Source organism: Prionailurus bengalensis, chromosome A2, assembly GCF_016509475.1.
Source record: "Prionailurus bengalensis isolate Pbe53 chromosome A2, Fcat_Pben_1.1_paternal_pri, whole genome shotgun sequence".
In the NCBI taxonomy this organism is placed as follows: domain Eukaryota; kingdom Metazoa; phylum Chordata; class Mammalia; order Carnivora; family Felidae; genus Prionailurus; species Prionailurus bengalensis.
In genome coordinates, this window is record NC_057348.1 from 141,366,044 (window position 1) to 141,386,593 (window position 20,550).

General features: G+C 34.9%; 1 protein-coding gene across 3 annotated transcripts in view; it reads right to left on the reverse strand.

Annotated features, from left to right (window-relative positions):
- The window catches only part of POT1 (protection of telomeres 1), an 82,844-nt gene that overhangs the window by 38,003 nt on the left and 24,291 nt on the right, over nt 1–20,550 (reverse strand). For all 3 annotated transcript variants that reach the window (XM_043589395.1, XM_043589397.1, XM_043589396.1), the window contains exons 5-8: nt 20,397–20,510; nt 19,591–19,638; nt 16,849–16,963; nt 2,626–2,756 (exon numbers count right to left, since the gene is read on the reverse strand). In XM_043589395.1, the coding sequence (XP_043445330.1) occupies nt 2,626–2,756; nt 16,849–16,963; nt 19,591–19,638; nt 20,397–20,510 (408 nt within the window). The remainder of the gene's footprint in view (nt 1–2,625; nt 2,757–16,848; nt 16,964–19,590; nt 19,639–20,396; nt 20,511–20,550) is intronic.

Below are 20,550 nucleotides of genomic sequence, written 5' to 3' on the forward strand. Positions count from 1 at the left end.
AATATTCTGTCTGATATTAATATAGTGATTTCATTTTCCTTATGCTTATTGTTTGCTTGGTATATCTTTTCTACAGTTTTGCAACTTGCCTGTGTCTTCATTTTGCGTAGGGAGTGGTGTTTGTTCTTGCTTTTTTATTTGGTCTATTTTTTTTCCTTGCAAAAGGAATGTTTAGTCCATTTACATAAAATTACTGATACGGTTATATTTAAGTCTACTGTCTTGTTTTCCTTTTGTATCCCCCCCCCCCTTTTTGCTCTTTAAAAATTTTGTTCTTCTACTGTTCTTTTCCCATCTTATTTTGACCTTATTAGTGTTCTGTTTACTTCCTCTGAGTTATGAATGAATCTTTACCGCAAAGTCTATTTGGAATCAGTATTGTTCTACTACATAATGACTAGTTTCCAGGTCACATTTCCACTTGCCCATATCCTGTTTTACACTTTCTACTGAAAGTATTATTGAAAGTATTATCTGAAGATAATAACTTTTCAGTGGTATAATTCCTTTCAACTATCCTTTATGCTATCATTCATATTTTTCTACTATTTTATAAACTCCATCTTCCAATATTATTTTTTTAATAGCCATTTATCTTTTAGTGAAATTTTGGGAAGAAATACAAAACATTATCTTTCACCATTTTCTTTTTTTAGTTTTGGTCATTTCCTAACCATCAAAAGTTTCTGGCTGGTAGCATGCTTTTCTGTCCTGAATACCATCCTTTAGCGTTTACTTGTACTGAAGATACACTGGCTGGGGATTCACATTTTTGAAAAATATTTTCTTTGGATACAAAATTCCAGGTGAACACATTTTCTATCACCACTTTTATCATTGCTTTGTTCTTCAGGCGCCATCATTTCAGATAAGAAATCAAAGATGGCTGGTATTGTTTCTTATGTGGAATGTGTTATTTCTCTGCCAGCTCACTTCAAGATTTTTTAAATCTTTTTCAATGATTTCACAGTGACTTGTTTAGATATGCTTTTTCTCTGAGGTGCCAGCATGGAGTGCACCAAGTTTCTAACATCTGTAAGTCAATGTTTTCCATCAAATTTGGAAAAACTCTTGTCCTTTCTATTTATTTCTATAAATATATTTTTTCCCATTCACACTGTTTTCTTGTGCATCTCAAATGACAGGTTTCACCATTTGATATTGTTCCACAATCTTTAAGTAAACATGATATATCTAATCTATTTAGCTTATCTAGTAAATTTTAATTAATAAAAATATTAATATATATACTCACTAAAAGATATTAGACTGTTTACAGCAGCATAATATCCTCAAACTGAAAACTAGTTAAACGTTCCACAAAATATATACATTCTGATGCACTCACACGACGGAATACCACTTACCGGTGAAAGTGAACAAAGTAAAATTATACGCAGTAACATGGTTGAATCACACGGGCATAAGCCAGACATTAAAAACAAAACAAAACCTAAAGTCTATTCTCTTTACATAAAGAGCAAACAGAGATGAAACTAATGTATGTTGTTTGAAGTTATGAGAGTATTTATTCCTGGATGGGGTATGAAGGAAGTTTCCGAGTGCTAGTTACAGACTATACTTATATTGTGAACTGAGAGATGTACAGTCTACTTCAGTTAAACAACAGCAAGAATAACAACTAAAAACATTAGGAGGGAAGAGTGCACTCTCGGAATACAAATACAATAGGAAACAACAGTATGTGAGAAATGATAACACTACGATGATAATATTTCTATTTCTCTTTTAACATTACAAAAATATTCTCTACTACTCTTCTATTCTCAGGAAAAGGGCCTTAAGAGATCAAGATAGCTAATTCTTACCGAAACTAAGAATAGAACACACCCAGAATATTGTGCTCACTTCATGAGCATCTCACTGACCATGAGGGACACAGAATAACTGAAGCATGAGAAGAAAAAAGACAACCAAGATAATGAAAGAGTTGCATGGAAATCTTCATGTAACAAGAGGAAAAGATGAAAGGACAAAACTACTTAAAACCTACGGACTGAAAATATTACAGTACTGAATTTTTTAAAAAATCAGATAGTATTTAATAGCTGTACTTTCATAATAAAGGTGGGTTTTTTTTACCTTTACTTGTTTAACTGCTTAGCATAATTTTGTAAGAACTGAAATATGTTCATGTTTTAATACATTTTTCATAAAGATCAACTTACTTTGATTTTATACTCACATCTCAATGCTTTCACTGTACTTGAATTAACACAATCTCCCAATCTTTGTGTAAGTTTTTAATAAAAAAGTAAAACAAAACCCCAGCGGTCTAGGGCTTTTTTTTTTTTAAACCCAACTCTACCTGGAAAACCTTTAAACCATCAATCTATCTTTAGAAGTGAGAAGAGGAAATGCAACTAGTCTTAACCATGGCAACTAACACATTTCTGTGGAAGGAAGGCACACAGTTTGTCCAAATGAGGAGATTTCTTAATATTCATTATTTGAAGTCTAGTATTATTTACATTTCTTCTTACCTCTTGAAATGGCTGATGCCATGTTCCACCACAGCAACCACATAATTAGTGCTAACTAGTACTAATGAAAAATACAGAGCCCTCTTCAAATACATATGAGTTTGGGAAGTATGAATTTTACCTTCAGCCTGTGAAAGCGAACAATATCTCCATTTTTATAAATTATTGGTAGGGCTTCGTAACTTCCACTGAAGAGCAGGCAAGTTAACTTTACATTTGTCTGGTCCACAATTGTTACAACTGAGCAATAATCTGGAAAACATAAAAATATTTTACCTTTTGGTATTTCAAAGAATTTGACAAAATAAGAATATGGGTGAATTCAAAACACCAAACAAATTTTTATCCCTCCTTTTAATTAAGCCTTCTGAGAACAGGATCAAAACATAGGGACATTTTCTTGGCTCTCAAAATGCACTGCCAAATTATTTTGCAACAGTATTCCACAAAAATTTTAGAAAATTTAGTAAAACAAAAATAAACATCCTAATTAATATAAATTATCTGGAGGGGTATGACTTTTATATTATTTCAAATTTAGAAATCATGAAACATTCAAATAACATAATTTATAAAATAATAAAAGTTAGGGTGAAAACAAAAGACTAGAAGGTATTTGAAGTAAATGTGATGGAAAATCAATATTCTGCATGAAAATCCTATGAAAACTGATTATAAAATCCAGAATTTCACAGTGACTATGTAATTCAAGTGAACAATTCCTAGAAAATTATAGTAACAAAAACAAACTCAAAAGAAAAAAATGAGGATTTGCCAGTTCCTTACAGAAGATTACACGTTAGAACAAGAAACTGGCAAAAACAAACAAACAAACAAACAAACAAACAAACAAACAAAACCCACTAATAATACTTGGGTTGCTATGAAAATGAAAACTTCAAATACTGGTGGTAGTAAAAACTGTAATAGATGCTACTCTGAGATATGCATGTTTCAGAAAGTTGCACACTGAGGAAATGTGTTGACTTTAGCCCTTCCCAGTACCCTAGTAATTACAGTACTGGGATAGAAAAGAATAAACCCAGAACGTGAAGGAAGAGAAGAGAGAAGGAGTGACAGAGCAGGGGAGAAGGCAGCAACATGTTACAGGAAGATGGGAAAACAAATGGTTAGGGATAAAATACACAGGGAGGCTGAAATCCAAAAGACAGTATAAAGTGGCTAGAATAAAGATAGAAGCCACTGGGATTAAGGGTGGGAGTGAAAAGTAGAGCCAAATCAAGGTTAATTAAAAGTTTACATACAGAACTGTTTCAGTAACCACTTGTCCTGACCTCTATTGCCCAGGAAAATGATTTCAGGTAGGGCGGCACTGTATTTAAACCTAGCACTTCCAGGAACACAGGCTGCTTTCCAAGGACATTTTTCACTGATTAACCAGAGGGTGCTAAGTCTTCTAACCTGGGTGTTATCACCCAGAATAAATCCTTCCATGTTATCACTTTAGGGGTCCTACAGCCTGATGGGCAGCCCTCTTTTCACCCACCCTAGAATGACACTATCATTCAACATGCCCTATGCAAGTACTATTTGTCTCTATCAGATTTCCCATTCAAGGAGGAGATCAATTGGAAAAGCAATCTTGAAAAAGAACAATCTAAGACTGCATCACAATCTCAGATTTCAAGATAGACTACAAAGCTGTAGTAATCAACACTGAATGGAAAAACAAAGTACTTATACACAAAGCAAACAAGATGAATGTTTATAACCTAAAACAAGCCATACCTACATTTTAAAATGTAAAGCCAGGAAACAATTATGGTAAAATAAATATCTGGCAAAAATAAAAAGGAAGGAAGGAAGGAAGGAAAACAGGAAGGTAGGAAGGCAGGCAGGAAGGAGGGAAGGACAGACTAATGGGCCAAGGGAGGCAGAGGGAGAGAAAGAAGGGAGGGGCAGGGAATAGAAATGGGAGGGGAAAGGGAGGAGAGGGGGAAGAGAGAGTTAAGGAAGGAGGGAGAAAAAGAAACCTGATTCTGTGAAGAGGAGGAAATAATTCAGAGAACATTAAAAAAAAAACCAAAACTTAAAAATAAAATCAGGAGTGCTGGCTGGTTGTTAAGCGCCCCACTCTCGATTTTGGCTCAGATTATGGACTCACAGTTCCTGAGATGCAGCCTGGCCTTGGGCTCTGCGCTGACAGCTCAGAGCCTGCTTGGGACTCTCCCCCCACCCCCCTCTCTCTGTCCCTCCACTGTTCATTCTCTCTCTCTCTCTCTCTCTCTCTCAATCTCTCTCTCAAAATAAACATTTTAAAAATAAATAAAATCAAAACCTTGATAAGCATCTTCAAAGAGCAAAAATTATTACATCTTCATTTCTTGATACACCAGAAGGATTCACTGGACCCGAATTTATATTCAGAATTTCCTTTTTTAGTACCTCTACTCATGAGGAGTGTTGTTTCACAGTTTGTTTTTTTTTTCTTAGCAGTCTTACAAAAAAACCAAAGACCAATTTTACTTATTTTTAATAGAATATAAACATTCTTGTTTGCAATTATCATATGGCCCTATTGTACCCTTTTATAAATCTAAGATGTATTAGGACACCTTAGCTATATTTCTATATGTTGAAATATTTTGCTATTTCATTACTCTAGTAATTAGTTCATTATTCCTACCTATGCTATAAAATACTAAATTGATTTTTTAAAAGGAAAAATGAGGGCCCTGCTTAGAAGACAGACACAAGAGTGAAATGAAGCATCCCCAATGCATTGCACTGCTCAAGTATTGTAACACCTTTCAAGAAGACAAAGTTCAGAGACACTATCTGAAGTTTCTTCTTCTTTACATAAATGCTGTTACGAATTAAGAACTGAACAGTTAAGTGTCCAACCTCTTTTCAGGTCTGATCTCATGAGTCTGAGCCCCACATGGGGCTCTGTGCTGACAGCTCAGAGCCTGGAGCCTATTTCAGACTCAGTGTCTCCCTCTCTCTCTGACCCTCCCCCACTTACTGAGAAATTTTTGCCAATAGTCACCGGGAAGGAAATTGACAGAGCCAGTCCCTTCACCATGATTAGATGAATCAAAAGCTAAACGCAAAGACAGGAGCACTTTAGATCTCACTGCTAACAATGAATGTACTTAGAATAAAACACAAATGCTCTGAAGGTTTTAAATTTCGTAAAATTCCATGACAGACAAAACATAGGGCAAAGAAATTACAAGTCCATCAAAATCCGACTCAGGTATGCACCATCAAACTTGACTTTTTTTTTTTTTTTTTTACATTTTTTCTTGACAGCTTCTGCAAAATCACACATTGCAGATTCATATGTAATAGAATGAGCAATCTCACACATCATATTTGTATTGGAGAACTATTTACTACTTATATTCATAATGTGATTTTAAGTTGTAGTAATCCTACAACATTCTTCTTGCTTTAAATGCTTCAAAACGAGCCACATGTAAACTGGGGCTACAAAGCAAAAACAAAACTGCACATTTAGCAGGCGTAAGTAATAATAGCTGAATTTAAACGTTAGCTAAGATGAACTGACATAGTACCAGCCTTGCAGCACATACACAATATTGAAGAATAAATGAAAAAACCAAAATATTAATTTAAAAAAGGCTTAATCTAAACCTCAAAATATTGGAACCCATCTCATTGTTTTACTTTTCCTAAGAAAATGTCAGCTTTCTAAAAAATGACTTGGTAGGCTACAAAGGACTCCACTCTGAGCCCTGAAAAACACTGCATAGGCCCATCGTCTATAGGGTCTAGCTTTTGCAGTACCTTCCTGCAAATTAGAAAAAAGCCTCCCCTTTTCTCAAAAAGAAATACTACACAACCTGAAGAGCTTTCCAGAGGAATTTTACTGAGCCCAAGAGAGAAGCAGTCTTCACTGCACCTACACATGCATCTGCATTCCAGTCTTTTCACATAAACCCGAAGAGGAACAGATATGCCACTCACAATGTACACATTCCTTCTCCAGGCCTTTCCTCCCAGGCTCCCTAGAAATCAGGTTCAGAGTGAGGGTGGTTAGGGTGTCAGGTTTAGAGCTGGGGTGGGAATGGAGGCCGAGAGAGAAAACCTCAGGGGATGCCCAAAGAGCATTGCAACAGGTGTGTGTCTGCCAGGTGTGTAGGTGTTGCTTAGAGTTCTGAGTCCATAAATGAAATGGGGCCACATGCTGGTACAGATTTATGCAGAAGAGTGCTCCCCACCTGCATTAGGACTTGACTGGGGGGCCTGAAATCTCCACACCTGCATGTTTTCATGTAAGTGGTTCCATGTGGATGAAAGTGGCATCTCCTTAAACGGAGCACACTGTGCACCACATATCTGAGCTATCATATGCTAAGTGCCTGTTCCTTACTCTTCTCTTTTTCAAGTTTGTTTGAGAGAGAGAGAGAGAGAGAGAGAGAGAGAGAGAGAGAGAGAGAGAGCACACAAACAGGGAAGAGACAGAGGGAGAGAGACAGAAAAAGAGAGAGAGACATGGAGAGAATCCCAAGCAGGCTCCGTGTTGCCAGTGCTGAGCCGGATGCGGGGCTCGATCTCAAAGCTCACGAATGGTGAGATCAAAAGTCGGATACTTAACCGACTGAGCCACCCAGGTGTCCCCCTTACTCTTTCTCTTGGCTTACATATTTTCTTTTTAAAGTATCATCTGTGACTTTTAGCAAGTTTAAGCCAAACAGACCCACCATGTGTTCATATTTTATTTTTTCTTATTTTTTGAGAGAGAGCATACACACCCATGCACGTGCAGGGGAGGGGCAATGGGAGAGGGAGAGAGAATCTTAAACAGGCTCCACACCCAGCACGGAGCCCAATGCGGGGCTCAATCCCAGGACCCTGAGACAATGACCTGAGCTGAAATCCAGAGCTGGACACTTAACCAACCGAGCCACCCAAGCACACCCCTTTAATAAAATGTTATTAACAAAGAAAGAAAACAAAAATTCACATTCAAGAAAACAAAAGACATTAAAAAAAAATCTGTCCAATAATTTTCTCTCAATTGCAATAAAAACAACAATCTAAATGAAATATTAAATAGCTTTCAAAAGGTTCTTTCAAATAGCACTTGATTTATGACATGACTAGAAACCAAGCTACCCATTTTAACAAATACTAACGAGGCAAACTGCTAAATGTTTTATTTTCCTGCTTCAAAGTGTCTTACCAAATAATCCATCAAAAATGATTGTATAATAAAAGTACTTATTTTCCCCATGCCTCATTTTTGGCTCATTCTCAAATGAAGGAAAAATAACTTGTGAAATTACAACTTACAACTTCATATTTTAATAATAAAGCTACAAAGCCAAAAGATAATTGTTTTCTTGATAGCTAACACCAGCAGGAAAGATAGGAAGAGCAGAAAGAACTTCAATAAATCAGTATTCTTACCTTACCTACATAGTACATTTAGGTGCTAATATAAAAATAAATATAAATTCCTTAAAATGTTTTAAAATAATAAAATATATATTTAAACCTTTGAGAAAGTCTTGACTTTAATGCTTTAGCAAGACTTCATATGTAAACCGTTGACTAAGTATTTACTTTAACTTCACGTAACCTGATATAAATCTGGAGAAGATAACAAATGATAAACTAGGTCCTATATTCTTCAATCTTGACTACTCACCTAATTTCATCAATATGATTAAGTGTAAACTGCCTTGAAGCTTTATAATAAGAGGAAGCTGGTAGTTTATCTAATCAAAGAAGCATACACGCATAAATTATACAATCCACAAAAAAAATTCCTCCATGAAAGTTATTTCATCTCCTTTTACCAATTACAGTACTATTTATAAACCAATCAGTATTTCAGTAAGTTTCTATTTCTATAAGTTTATTACTGAAAACCCAACTAAAAATTATAAAAGGCAAATCGCTAAATCAACACAATATTATATGCTACAATCTTACTTGTTTTACAAGTTTATCTGTTTTACTATACAAAATATAATAGCACTCCCTTAATTATGCTGGTGTGAAGTTACATTAATTTTCCCTCATGTTTTAATCATACTGGTAAAGATAAGGAAAGACAGGAAAGAAAGCATAAACATTATGTTAGAGATACACATGCTTGTATGAGTACACATACAGATTAAATACGAATTAGGTAGGTAGGTATGTAAGCTGATAGTCTGTGAGTTCCTAAGTGTCATTCTGGAATTACATCTGGAGGAGTTTTACATTTTACCCCACATATTGAGAAACCACAGTAGATGGTATACCTAGGTGTAAGGATTTATACTAAGACTAGCAATGGCCTCTATCTTCACAGCATTTGTATTTAAAATAAGAAAGGCACAACAATAATAATTTTTAAAATAACTATCAAAGTGTATTAATATTCAGCAATAAAAATACATGCTACGACTGACTACACATTTTGATACATGCTACAGCATGAATGAACCTCAAAATCATTATGTTAAGTGAAAGAAGCCAGAAGCAAAGACCACATGTTATATGAGTCTATCTATATGAAGTGTCCAGAAAGATAGTGCAAAGAAAGCATATTAGTATGAATATTGTAGAGGGAAGCAACATACTCCTGCAAGTCTTAAAAAATACTAAAATGATAAATGAAGAAACCAAAAACTAAGATTAACAAGAAGACTGTATTATTATATGAAAACTTAGAATGGAGATAATCTTACCAACCCAAACATCTCCAAAAAGTTCACGTGGAGATTAGATTGTAGCAAATACTCTGCCTAATGATTAAAAATTGGACAGCTGAACAGGCCTCCTCTTAATTAAGGAGAACCATCACAGAGTCACATATTGGGAGAAGAAAATTTTCCTGGAGTTCTGTTAGGCGTTGCTCCTCAGACCTCTATATACAAGTACACATATTATATGTGACTCACACATCACATTATTTAATACATGATTTTGAAACAACATGAAAGTTACCAGGAAAAAGTCAGACCATTACACACCACATACAAAACAAAATTCCGGGTAATATATGCAATATATCTGTTTTTAAAAATATTAAAGAATTTTAAGGGGCTGGGTGGCTCAGTCGGTTGAGCGTCCACGAATCTTGATTGTAGCTCAGGTCACTGTTCAGGGAATCAAGCCCCATGTTGGGCTCCATGCTCTCAGCACAGAGCCTGCTTGGGATTCTCTCTCTCTCTCTCTCTCTCTCTCTCTCCCTCCCTCCCTCCCTCCCTCCCTCCCTCCCTCTCCTGCTTGTGCACATGCTCTCTCTCTCTCTCAAAATAAACTTTAATAAAAAAAACTAAAGAATTTTAAGAAAATACAGACTAATATTTTTCAAATCTTACAATGAATAAGCCTTTCCAAACAAAATCATGACTCCAAAAGTATGTTAAACATTTGTGTTTTGAAAACTATCAGCACCAGAACTAAAAAGCTGGAAAAAGCATCTAACACTTAGGACAAAAAAGAGATTAATACCACTAATATATGAGAAGCTTCCAGAAATTGCTGACAAAAGACAACCAAACTGAAAAAGAAAATATATTTTGATTATGTTAATCAGTGAGGGTAAAGTGGAAGAAAAGTAGTACACTGAAAAAGATCTTAAAAATGCAGATAGAAATCAAAGCAATTTATAACTTGAAAGTAATATTTGTGACTTAAGTATTACTAGAATCCACTTGACCTGATAAGTAATGTAGCAAAGCATTCCACTGATGGCCACTTAAAACATTTTATTTGTAATAATTCTGAATACATAATCTTTCAAAAACCTACCGCCAACTGTATTATAGTTTTATCATAAAAATAAAGTTGCTCATTACATACATAAAACAATCAGTTTTACCACATAAAGTTAAATACAAAAAAATACTTTTTAAATTCTGATCTAGAATATAAACAAAGTGTATAAAACAGAAGTATTATAAGTCTTTAATAATGACCCCTGAAAAAGACTGCTACAAGAGCATAAAATTATGCATCAACATACTGCAGATGTTCCAGCTCTTAAAATTATTATTTAACTTCTTCAGCAGTTAGATTTTGAAATTGAAAGTTCACATTTTCATTATAAAAGTCTGACAACTTTTATTGCTATTCCAGCACCTGCAATGCTGGCCTCTTCTTCCTCATCCATCAAAATCCAATTTATCCTCAAAAGTTCAGCTTAAATGCCGTATCTCTTAGTAGCCTTTCCCCTGTTGGCATTAATCTCTCCATTCTTGCTCCCAAAGCATTTTGTTTGTTTCTTTAGTTACAGCATACAACTGTGCCTTAGCAAATTGATTCAATTCAGGTCTTCCTCATCTCCCTCAGGAAAAACTCTCTAAGACTCTATCATTTTACCACTATGGACAACAACCAAGTCCAGTACAAGGCTACACAGGGCTGGCAAAGAACTTTTTAATTGAATGAATAAAAGAATGTAACTTAAGTTTTAAGAAAGAATGAAGAAACAGTACTGATTTTTATGATCAATTAAAGCAATTCAAATCATAAACTAATGAAACGTAAGGATAATTCTCTAAATAAGCAGGCTAATAATTTGTTTGAGGAAAAGGTCATAAAAGACAGAGTCAGTTCTAGGATATATATAGAAAGCCAGATAGAGGCCTCAAGCTTCATCATAGTCATTCCTGAATATAAGCAAGCCGGCAATATGAAGGTTCAGTGACATCTTTCTCCACCTTCATCGTCCGAGTGGAAACCTACTTCTTACTGGCATGGACAAAACAGCTGGAAATAGTTTTGAAGAGAGGTGTAGCTCACCTTTCCAAATCGTTAAAGAGGTTAAGTGATGACTAACCATGCCCTAGATGCCTTCCTGATCCCGAAAGTCGGATAGCCAAACACTTGAGAAGAGTCTTACCTCACTCAACTTGATGTTATTTTTTAGTTCTTAGGAAATGTAAAACCCCACGCCTGCCCAATCCACAGCCTCCATCCTTTATAATAGGTAAATCCATTATTCAACTTTAACATATAAACTCAAAAGCATGGTGTGTTTTACAATGAAGATTCTATCTTACACCTCCAACAATAAAGTAGATGAATAAAAGTGGAATTTCATAAATTAAGGAAAGACTAAAAACAAAGTGAAATCACAAATAATTATAATCATTGTACTGTAATTATTATCTGTCTTAAACATTCCTCAAGGGTAGAAACAATGACTTACGTATGTTTGAATTTTCCACGTCTGATATGATACACAGCATATAGAAAGTACTTAATGTTTACTGAATAAGGGAACAGATGAGTGAACCAAAAAGCTATTTATTTTACATTAAACCAAAGGCGTACGCTGTGGTCTTGATATCAGCTGAATATTCAAATAACATATGAACGTAACACAGATAAGGAGCTTGCAATCTGGGGTTCAAAGAATGGGGGCGTGAACTTCCACATGGCATGTTTAAGTCTTTAGGCATGCATGTGCATTTTTGTAGGACAAGCTCTATAGCTGTCTTCGTTTGCACAAGGGTGCAGGACAGCAAAAGGGTTAAAACTCCCAAAGATGCATTATAAATTTAAAAACAAAAGGGGAGGGGTGCCTGGGTGGCTCATCAGTTGAGCATCCAACTCTTAATTTCGGCTCAGATCATGATCTCAGAGTTCATGAGTTTGAGCCCCGCACAGAGCCTGCTTGAGATTCTCTTTCTCCCTCACTCTCTCCCCCTCCCCTGCTTGCACGTGCCCTCTCTCTCTCTCTCTCTCTCTCTCTCTCTCTCTCAAAATAAACAAACATTAAAAAAAGTAAAAAAATAAAATAAAAAATATAATTCAACATACATGTAATTTTAAATTGTACTACATGCTTTAATCTCTCTTTGATGAATCAGCAGTGTTCTGGATATTATGTAACACCAATGAGTTATTGATTATTCAATAATTAAAGTATTTTTTAACCATTTTAATGTAAAATATGAAGGAGTTTAACGCTTTAAAAAAATTAAAAGACACTACGTAATCATTTAACCTGCAACAATTATCACTCCCACCAAACAAAAACATTCAAATGATAATGCTACTTGATATAAATGTATACATGGCGAGTCATTCATTCCTATAAGTGAAAATATTTTTACCCAGCCACGACTAGCATTCTAGCATTAGCTGGGATGTTTTACAGGAAAAGAGAAACTCCCAGGGCCCTATGTCCTAGCACTCTATCGCAAGAACTAAAAGAAGCAAAATAGATTAGGGGCTCTCAGAAGTGCAATGTTTTGGATACTCCTCTAAGAAATCGGATTCTATACTCAGTTATTGGCTAAAACAGGTATCCTTTCATAAGATAATGAACAGCAAACGAAAGGTCTGCTTCTGGAAACACTGTAACATCTAAAGCTGTTTGAGGTTAATCAAACTGCTCTCCAAAAATGGAGGATTTTAATGGGAGGCAGGGTATGAAAAACAAATAAGTTAGGGACATAAAGCATTCTTGAAGTAATAGGCTAGGGAGCCAGCCACAGGCAATGTGCCACATTATGTGGCACAAAAAGGCGGAGAGCTGCAGGGTCCCAAAATTTGAAAAAGAAAAAGACAAAAAAGGAGAGGTGGACAGCAAAAACATGATATAAGTATTTTGGTTATCCTCTCCCTTCCTCTGGACTCAAATACTAGAAAAGTAAGCACAAACAGGGTTCCCTTTACTTCTCCCATTTGCTCACAGAGCAAGCAGACATTATGTTATCAATAACAAGCAAGCAGGAGTCCCATACTATTAAGCCTGGAAGTGTTTTATGGCCTGCATACATTTATAATATTTAGCAAGAACAGACAATGAGAACAGAGTAAATGTGTCTCACGTTTAAAAATAGCTGTACGCTATTTCTTAAAATCTGAGACAAAGCTAAAATTAAACTTCTTCATCGGTGTTACCTAAAAAAATATAATCAATGTTATCTGTTTAAGGCAAAAAAACGTACATACCTGTCCAGCCAGCTCTCTAAAGCAAAAGGAAATGTGAGGCTTTCAAAGATAACTGCTATAAAATTTCAAATTCCTAAGAAGGCAGCAATGACCTTGTCTGCCTACACAAATGAGGACATATTACATACCTCTGATGAGTCATTATTAAAATCAATTCCGATGATACAAAGATCTTTTAATATATATTGTTTCCATAATCTTTCAGAAATTCTCAGTTTTCATGATGAATGTGATCATAATTGAAGAAGAATGTAAGTATCTATTGTCCTTTTAGCAACAGGACTGACAGACTTCAGCAAGAATAAAAAGCTACAACTTGTTCAAGACTGAATATAAAGCTTGGGAAATGAAGTGTTTGCTACCAAAAAGAAGACAGCGGCGTGCTACAGGTCGTATGTAATCATTATTACTATGGAGAGGAAGTTTTAAGTCAAGAAGTACAAACTCTAGAGTGCATCAAATGGCCTGTATGGCACTAAATTTAACATTTTTAAAAGAAATTTTAATGAAAACTCTAGCAAACGATATATAACAGAATAAACTTCTTTCCATTTACCTAAATTTGAGTTACATAAAGGTAATTTTCCTCCACAGAACTAGTTATGTACATCTGGATGTAGTATTTAAGATTGCAGCCCCATATTTGCAAAATAAAGTTGCTCTACATAATATAAAAAAGGCGCAGCTGTGGATTGTTCAGGGACATCTCAGTGGTAATACTAATGAAGTTGATCTTTTCCTCAACACAAAAAGTGCTATTTCGTCTGACTCCCTTTCTTGCAGTATGTTGAAGGATGAGTTCTATCAACAGAAATAAAAAGTGTAACTAAAGTTATATAAGATAGATCATTTAAAACTTTACCATCTTGCTAGTAGTAAAGACATTATCAATATACTTTAAAATATACTTTAGTTTCAATATGTTGTGATAAAATTGATGAGATTCATTTTAATTTAGTATCTCAGAAGAAACAGAGAAACATATTATCATTGTAATAACAGATGGTTTATTACTACTCATGACATTTTTATTTAGGGACTGGATCCAACTAAACATATCTGATAGAGATATAAAATACATATGAATATATAATAAATATTATAGCTCCCCAAGGCTTTCATTATATACATATGATTCAACAACACTGTCAGAAGAAAACATGATTATGCTGTCTAATAACAACTTAAAATTAATAGTCATCAATGTTATAAAAACAGCTATCATTTTGTTCTACATTATCATTTGCTATTTTAGAATATATTTGCTGATTAGCAAAAACTTTCAGTGACAAGAATTAGCAACATTATCAAGTGCAAAAAGTTTTAAAATTATACCTTCTACCAAGTCAGGTGGACCTTTATTTGCAGTAATATAGCTTATTCCTGAATTCAGCAGGCTAATTAGAGGCCACCAGAAAACACCCGCAATTGGAAGAGGATCATAGTCATCGCACCTTTATAAGCGAATTCCCAGAATGGGCATATATTAAGATTCAGGGGGGAACAAAACCTGAAGATGAGAAAAAATCACCAAGGTGGAAGTATGCAAGTCTATGTTGAACAGTATGATGGCGCGGGGAACACAGACTTTGGGAGAAAGTAAAGTCAAATGAAAATATTTAAGAAATAAATACTTAATAACTTCTCGCTCCAACCTTAATGTTTAATATTTCCCTTTCTGCTAAAACAGAAATCATCAGTTTTCTTTTTTTTTTTAATGTTTATTTATTTTTGAGAGAGAGAGAGAGAAAGAATGAACGCGAGCAGGGGAGGGGCAGAGAGACACAGAATCCAAAGCAGGCTCCAGGCCCTGAGCTGTCAGCACAGAGCCTGATGCGGGGCTCGAACCCATGAACCTTGAGATCACGGTCTGAGGTGAAGTCGGACGCTTAACCGACTGAGCCACCCAGGTGCCCCATCATCACTTTCCAATAAAACATCCCTCTTCAGACTTACGTACCACTGATTTCAAACTTCTCTAGATTTAACAGTCTTCACACAGTCGTTTCCACACAAAGTCTTCACAGTCTACATTAACAAAATACTCTGACCACATGAAAATAAGATGTTTCTCCCATCTCCCCACGAAAGAGTACACTTCAAGTTCACTCCACAATAATAAGATGTACATATGTGTAATTTAATAAAATAGTTTGTAAATATGAACTCAATGAGAACATCTTTGTGTCTCTAAGCATGAGCCACAGGGGCGGGCATGCAGCAGATAAAGACAGGATTTCATCAACAACACCATTTTGCGTTTTTAACATCTCTAAAATACGGCTACATCTTACAGTGGACAGTGAAGCATAACTCAACTGGCAGAGCTTTCTGAATGATACATAAATAATGATGCCTTTTACAAATGTTGTTTCAGATTAAATGGATTAATGACTGTTAAATTTAGTCAAATTGAATTAAACCAAGGTAAAGGTGTAATGGTGTGTTCACCATATTAACTCTCAGAAAACTGAAACCCATGTTTTTTTTATTCTTTTCTATGTAATTCTGTTTAAAAGCTTGTATTACTATACAGAATTAATTAGCTTATTCCTAAATTATCTTTTTTTTTTAACCTTAATTATCTTCAAAAACCACCAAAGTACTATGTCTTTGGGGTGTTTAATTTTTTTTTTACATTTAAAGTAATTATTGATAGGAAAGGTCTCATTACTGCCATTTTGGTAACTGTTCTCTGTCTTGTAGCACTTTTGTCCTCCTTTGTATTTCATTGATTTTTTTGTGTGTAGTGACATACTCTGATTCCTTTCTCATTTCCTTTTGCAGGTATTTTCTTTGTGGTGACCATGGAGTTTACATAAAACATCTTACAGTTACAACAACCTATCTTAAGTTGATAATACCACATACAAAAACTATACTTCTATTCCTCCTCACATACACTTTATGCTATAATTTGTATCTTTTTATATTGTGTATTCATTAAAGTGTTTACAGGCAGTTATTTTTTTATACTTTTGTCTTTTTTAAATTCTATAACCAGAATTAGAAGTGATTTATATACCAGGGGTACAGTATTAAAATATTCTATATTTGTTTATATTGTTACCTTTCCTAGCCTATTTTATACTTTCATATGCTGTCATGTTGCAGGTTAGCATCTTTTTTTTTTTTAAGTTTTATTTATTTAAGTAATCTCCATACCCCACATGGGGCTCAAACTCTCAACCCCAAGATCAAGAGCCACATGCTCTTCTAACTGAGCCAGTCAGACGCCCCTTAGCATCCTTTTCTTAACTTAGTCTTGGGAATCTTAAGACCATACTTATTTTATAAAGCAGCCAAGCCAAAACATATGCATCCATGTTGTGTGGCAATTATAAATCAGAACAGAGCTGCTAAGACTTAGGGTACTGAAGGAGCTATGTTTCTGAAACCAATAAAGTAGTTCCAGTCCATTAAAATCTTCGCTAATTTTAATACCTACCAGTTCCTTTGCTTAGATATGGAGGCTTAAAGAACTTGACAACACCATAGACATTGACGATTGTACCACCCTTAAGTTGATTCAGGGGTGTATATATATAATGTGTTGTTGGAACCTAAGAAAGAGAAGACAGTAAATATATATAGTGTTCAGAATGATGTTTTGATTAAAATTTTAAATTAACAAATCCATCTAATTGCATTTTTTTTCCTTTTAAGTGTCTAAAAAGAGGCTATAGCCTGAAAAAAAGGATATACACAGTTTATAAAGGTTACTATATAAACCACCCAGTTTTTCTTAGAAAGAACTTTGATTATAAATAATGCAATTTGTATACAATTCTAAGAAATGCAGTTTAAGAGATTTGGGTTCTGGATTTTAATCTTAAGTAATAACAAAACTTGTGATATGTATTTCATTTTTCTTTTCCTATACACTATAAAGATTTTACTTAGGCCTAAATAAAGCCAGGTTTTCATTATAAATGATATAAAGACATTAAAAATGGTAACGACAGAGGGGCACCTGGGTGGCTCGGTCAGTTAAGCATACGACTCTTGGTTTGGGCTCAGGTCATGATCTCACGGTTTTGTGAGTTCAAGCCCATCCGGCTCTGTGCTGGCAGCATGGAGCCTGCCAGGGATTCCTTCTCTCCCTATCTCTCTGCCCCTCCTCCACTCACACTGTCTCTGTCTCTCTCAAAATAAACAAACTTAAAAAAAAATTTTTAATGGTAATAATAGAAACAAAAGTTTTCTTTAATAATTGCACAGAAGTTTAGAAAGAAAAGGGAAACTGATTTATAAGGACATGTCTGCGTATTAGTAAAATAATCCTTAAAAGCAGTCAGACATCTAGTCCCATCACCCATCCATCCTACCCACAACTGGAAATAAGGTTATCTACCACACTACTGAGTTAAACTTTTAAAAATCAAATCAAAACAAGTTAATTGACTTTTTCAAGGAAACTGATATCTCAGTTCGAACACAAGAAAAGGCAGCGCTTAGAAATCTCATCAAACCTTGATAGAGAAAAAGGTGTAGCCCATCAATGATGAAAGAAAAATAATGATCAGCATGCGGGACAGAAAAGAGAAGATATGTGCTCAGCTGACAAAATAACTAGACCCAAGATATTATCTTCAAAAGTTATCTCCCTAACGTATAGATGAATGGGGTAGGCCAGCACAGCTCAATGACATCAACCATTCCGGCCATCCCTGTAATGTGCTTGTTAATTCATGGACAACAAACAACTTCTTGATTATAATTTGACTTTCCATGTAAAGAAGCCAGTATATTGTGTACAGCATCTAAGTTATATTTGAAGAGTTCAGGATACCTGGGCTCTCTGAAAAAGCATTTTTGCCAATTTCAGAGGCTCTTTTGTTTACTTCTTCCTTATATACAGGCTCATGGATGTATCAAATATTTGAAGCTAAGCAATCTAAAACAATTTTCACAAATACTAATACCTGGGGCTAATTCATGCTTTTAAAAAAGTATATCGACCCTTTAATTGGTTACCGTTTCCCTAAATAACAAATTTAAATTATTCTACCATATAGTATTATTCAGAATATAAAATCTATACCCTATAATCATTGTTAACTAAAACAAAGTCCCTGGACTCTGTCCATTAGAAACAAAAGGTTTAAGAACACAGGTAGAAGGTAAACTTTACATTAAACTTCATCAATATATTACCTTTTATCCAGTCTCACTCAGCTGCATGTACCTTACATATAAAAATGGGAACTTTCCTACAGCTATAACAACATTTTATAAAATACTAAAAAAATAAAAATAAAAAAAAATGTATCACAAGTATAATAAAATCCTTAAAATTAGGGGCGCCTGGGTGGCTCAGTCAGTTAAGTGTCTGACTTCGGCTTAGGTCAGGGTCTCATGGTCTGTGGGTCTGAGCTCCGTGTCAGGCTCTGTGCTGAAAGCTCAGAGCCTGGAGCCTGCTTTGGATTCTGTGTCTCCTCCTCTCTCTGCCCCTCCCCTGCTTGTGCTCTACCTCTCTCTCTCAAAAATAAATAAACGTTAAAGAAAAAACTTTTTCAATAAAAAAAATTCAAAATAAATTATTTGTCAAATCGCAACTTGGCACCTGATAATCTGCTTATAAATATAGCTGATGATGAAACAAAAGAATTTGCCTGAGGTTTGAAAGTAGTACTAATCTAATAAAAAATATACAATAAATAAATAAATAAATAAATAAATAAATAAATGGATGGATGGATGGATGGATGGGGGCACCTGGGTGGCCCAATCAGTTGAGCGTCCAACTCAGTTTCTGCTCAGGTCATGGGATCAAGCCCCACGTTGGGCTCTGTGCTAAGATAAATTCTCTCTCTCTCTCTCTCAATCTCTCTCGGGGTGTGGGGGGGTGGGGGGTGGGGAGTATTTATCCCATTATCTTCTCACAATAAAACTTCTTTTCCATTTTAATTTTCTTGTATATGTAGCTTATACAAAATATCAGTAGATATTCCAGACAATAGAACAACCAGGTATTAATTACTAGGTAAATACATAACTCAAATTTAACATTATTAGATATCAAAAATGTAGAGATTATGTTTTCCCACTGTATTGATAGTATTTTAAAATCAGACTGTAAAGTGGATCAAAAAAATACATATATGTATGCATATACATGTGTGCATTTTTATGTGTGTGTGAGTGGGAGATGTGTGCATACTCTATATTAAACTGCATGTCATCTTACCAAAGACATTGATTCTGCAGAAAAATCTCTTACGGATTTAACATAAACCTGAAAACAGAAAGAGGATTTACTTGTATACAAATAACCTCCAATGTGATTGCAGACGTTTAATTGCAATAAAGCTACACACTTAACTGTATAATATTCAAATTCACTAGAATAGCATAAAATTATGTCTTACAAATTAAGACTGACACATGTAAAGTTGTCTAAGCTTAGCTTAAGTCTAATTTATCAATTTGAAATATCACAGGACCACCCCTAGCCTATACAAGGCCCTTCCAGACACCAGAGAAAACAGGCAGACAGTGGCCTGCAGGCACATGGCTTGGCCCAACTCTACTTCTCTGACAGCCTTGGCCAAACAGGTAGTCTCTGTGTGTGTGCACACACAATAGAGGCTGTGGGGGGAGGGGTGAAGCAGGAGGTAGAGAATGGGCATCTTCATAAAGAGTAAGATAAATGGAAATCAGTTTTACCTAAAAAGGAGCACTTGATAAATTTAAAGCAAAATCAAGTACACCATCAAGAGTCTGATGGTATAACTGCAAAGAATAATATCAGGTCTAGAGTACCTATGAAGTTTTAAAAATTCCATTAATAAATAATTAACTTTAAAGGATCTTTCTTTTCTACCTGGAGTGATTCTAAACATAAAGCCAATAAAAGAATTTCTATTTTTTAAACTTAAAATATTTAATTAACAAAATTCAGACTAAATTGTTTATCTACAGATTTATAGAAATACTACTCCTATTCCATCACCTGAACTCATGATATGATTAGACTAAAAATTACACACTTACATAAACAGTTGATCTGAAGTCCTCAAATGCTTTCAAAAATAAGCAATGTTTACCGTCTCTGCCTGTAGATGAAGACGCTGACAAGACAGAAAATCCAGCCACTGCAATGGTGTCCTACATAGAAAAAAAATGGTTTTAAATCATCAAAGTATCT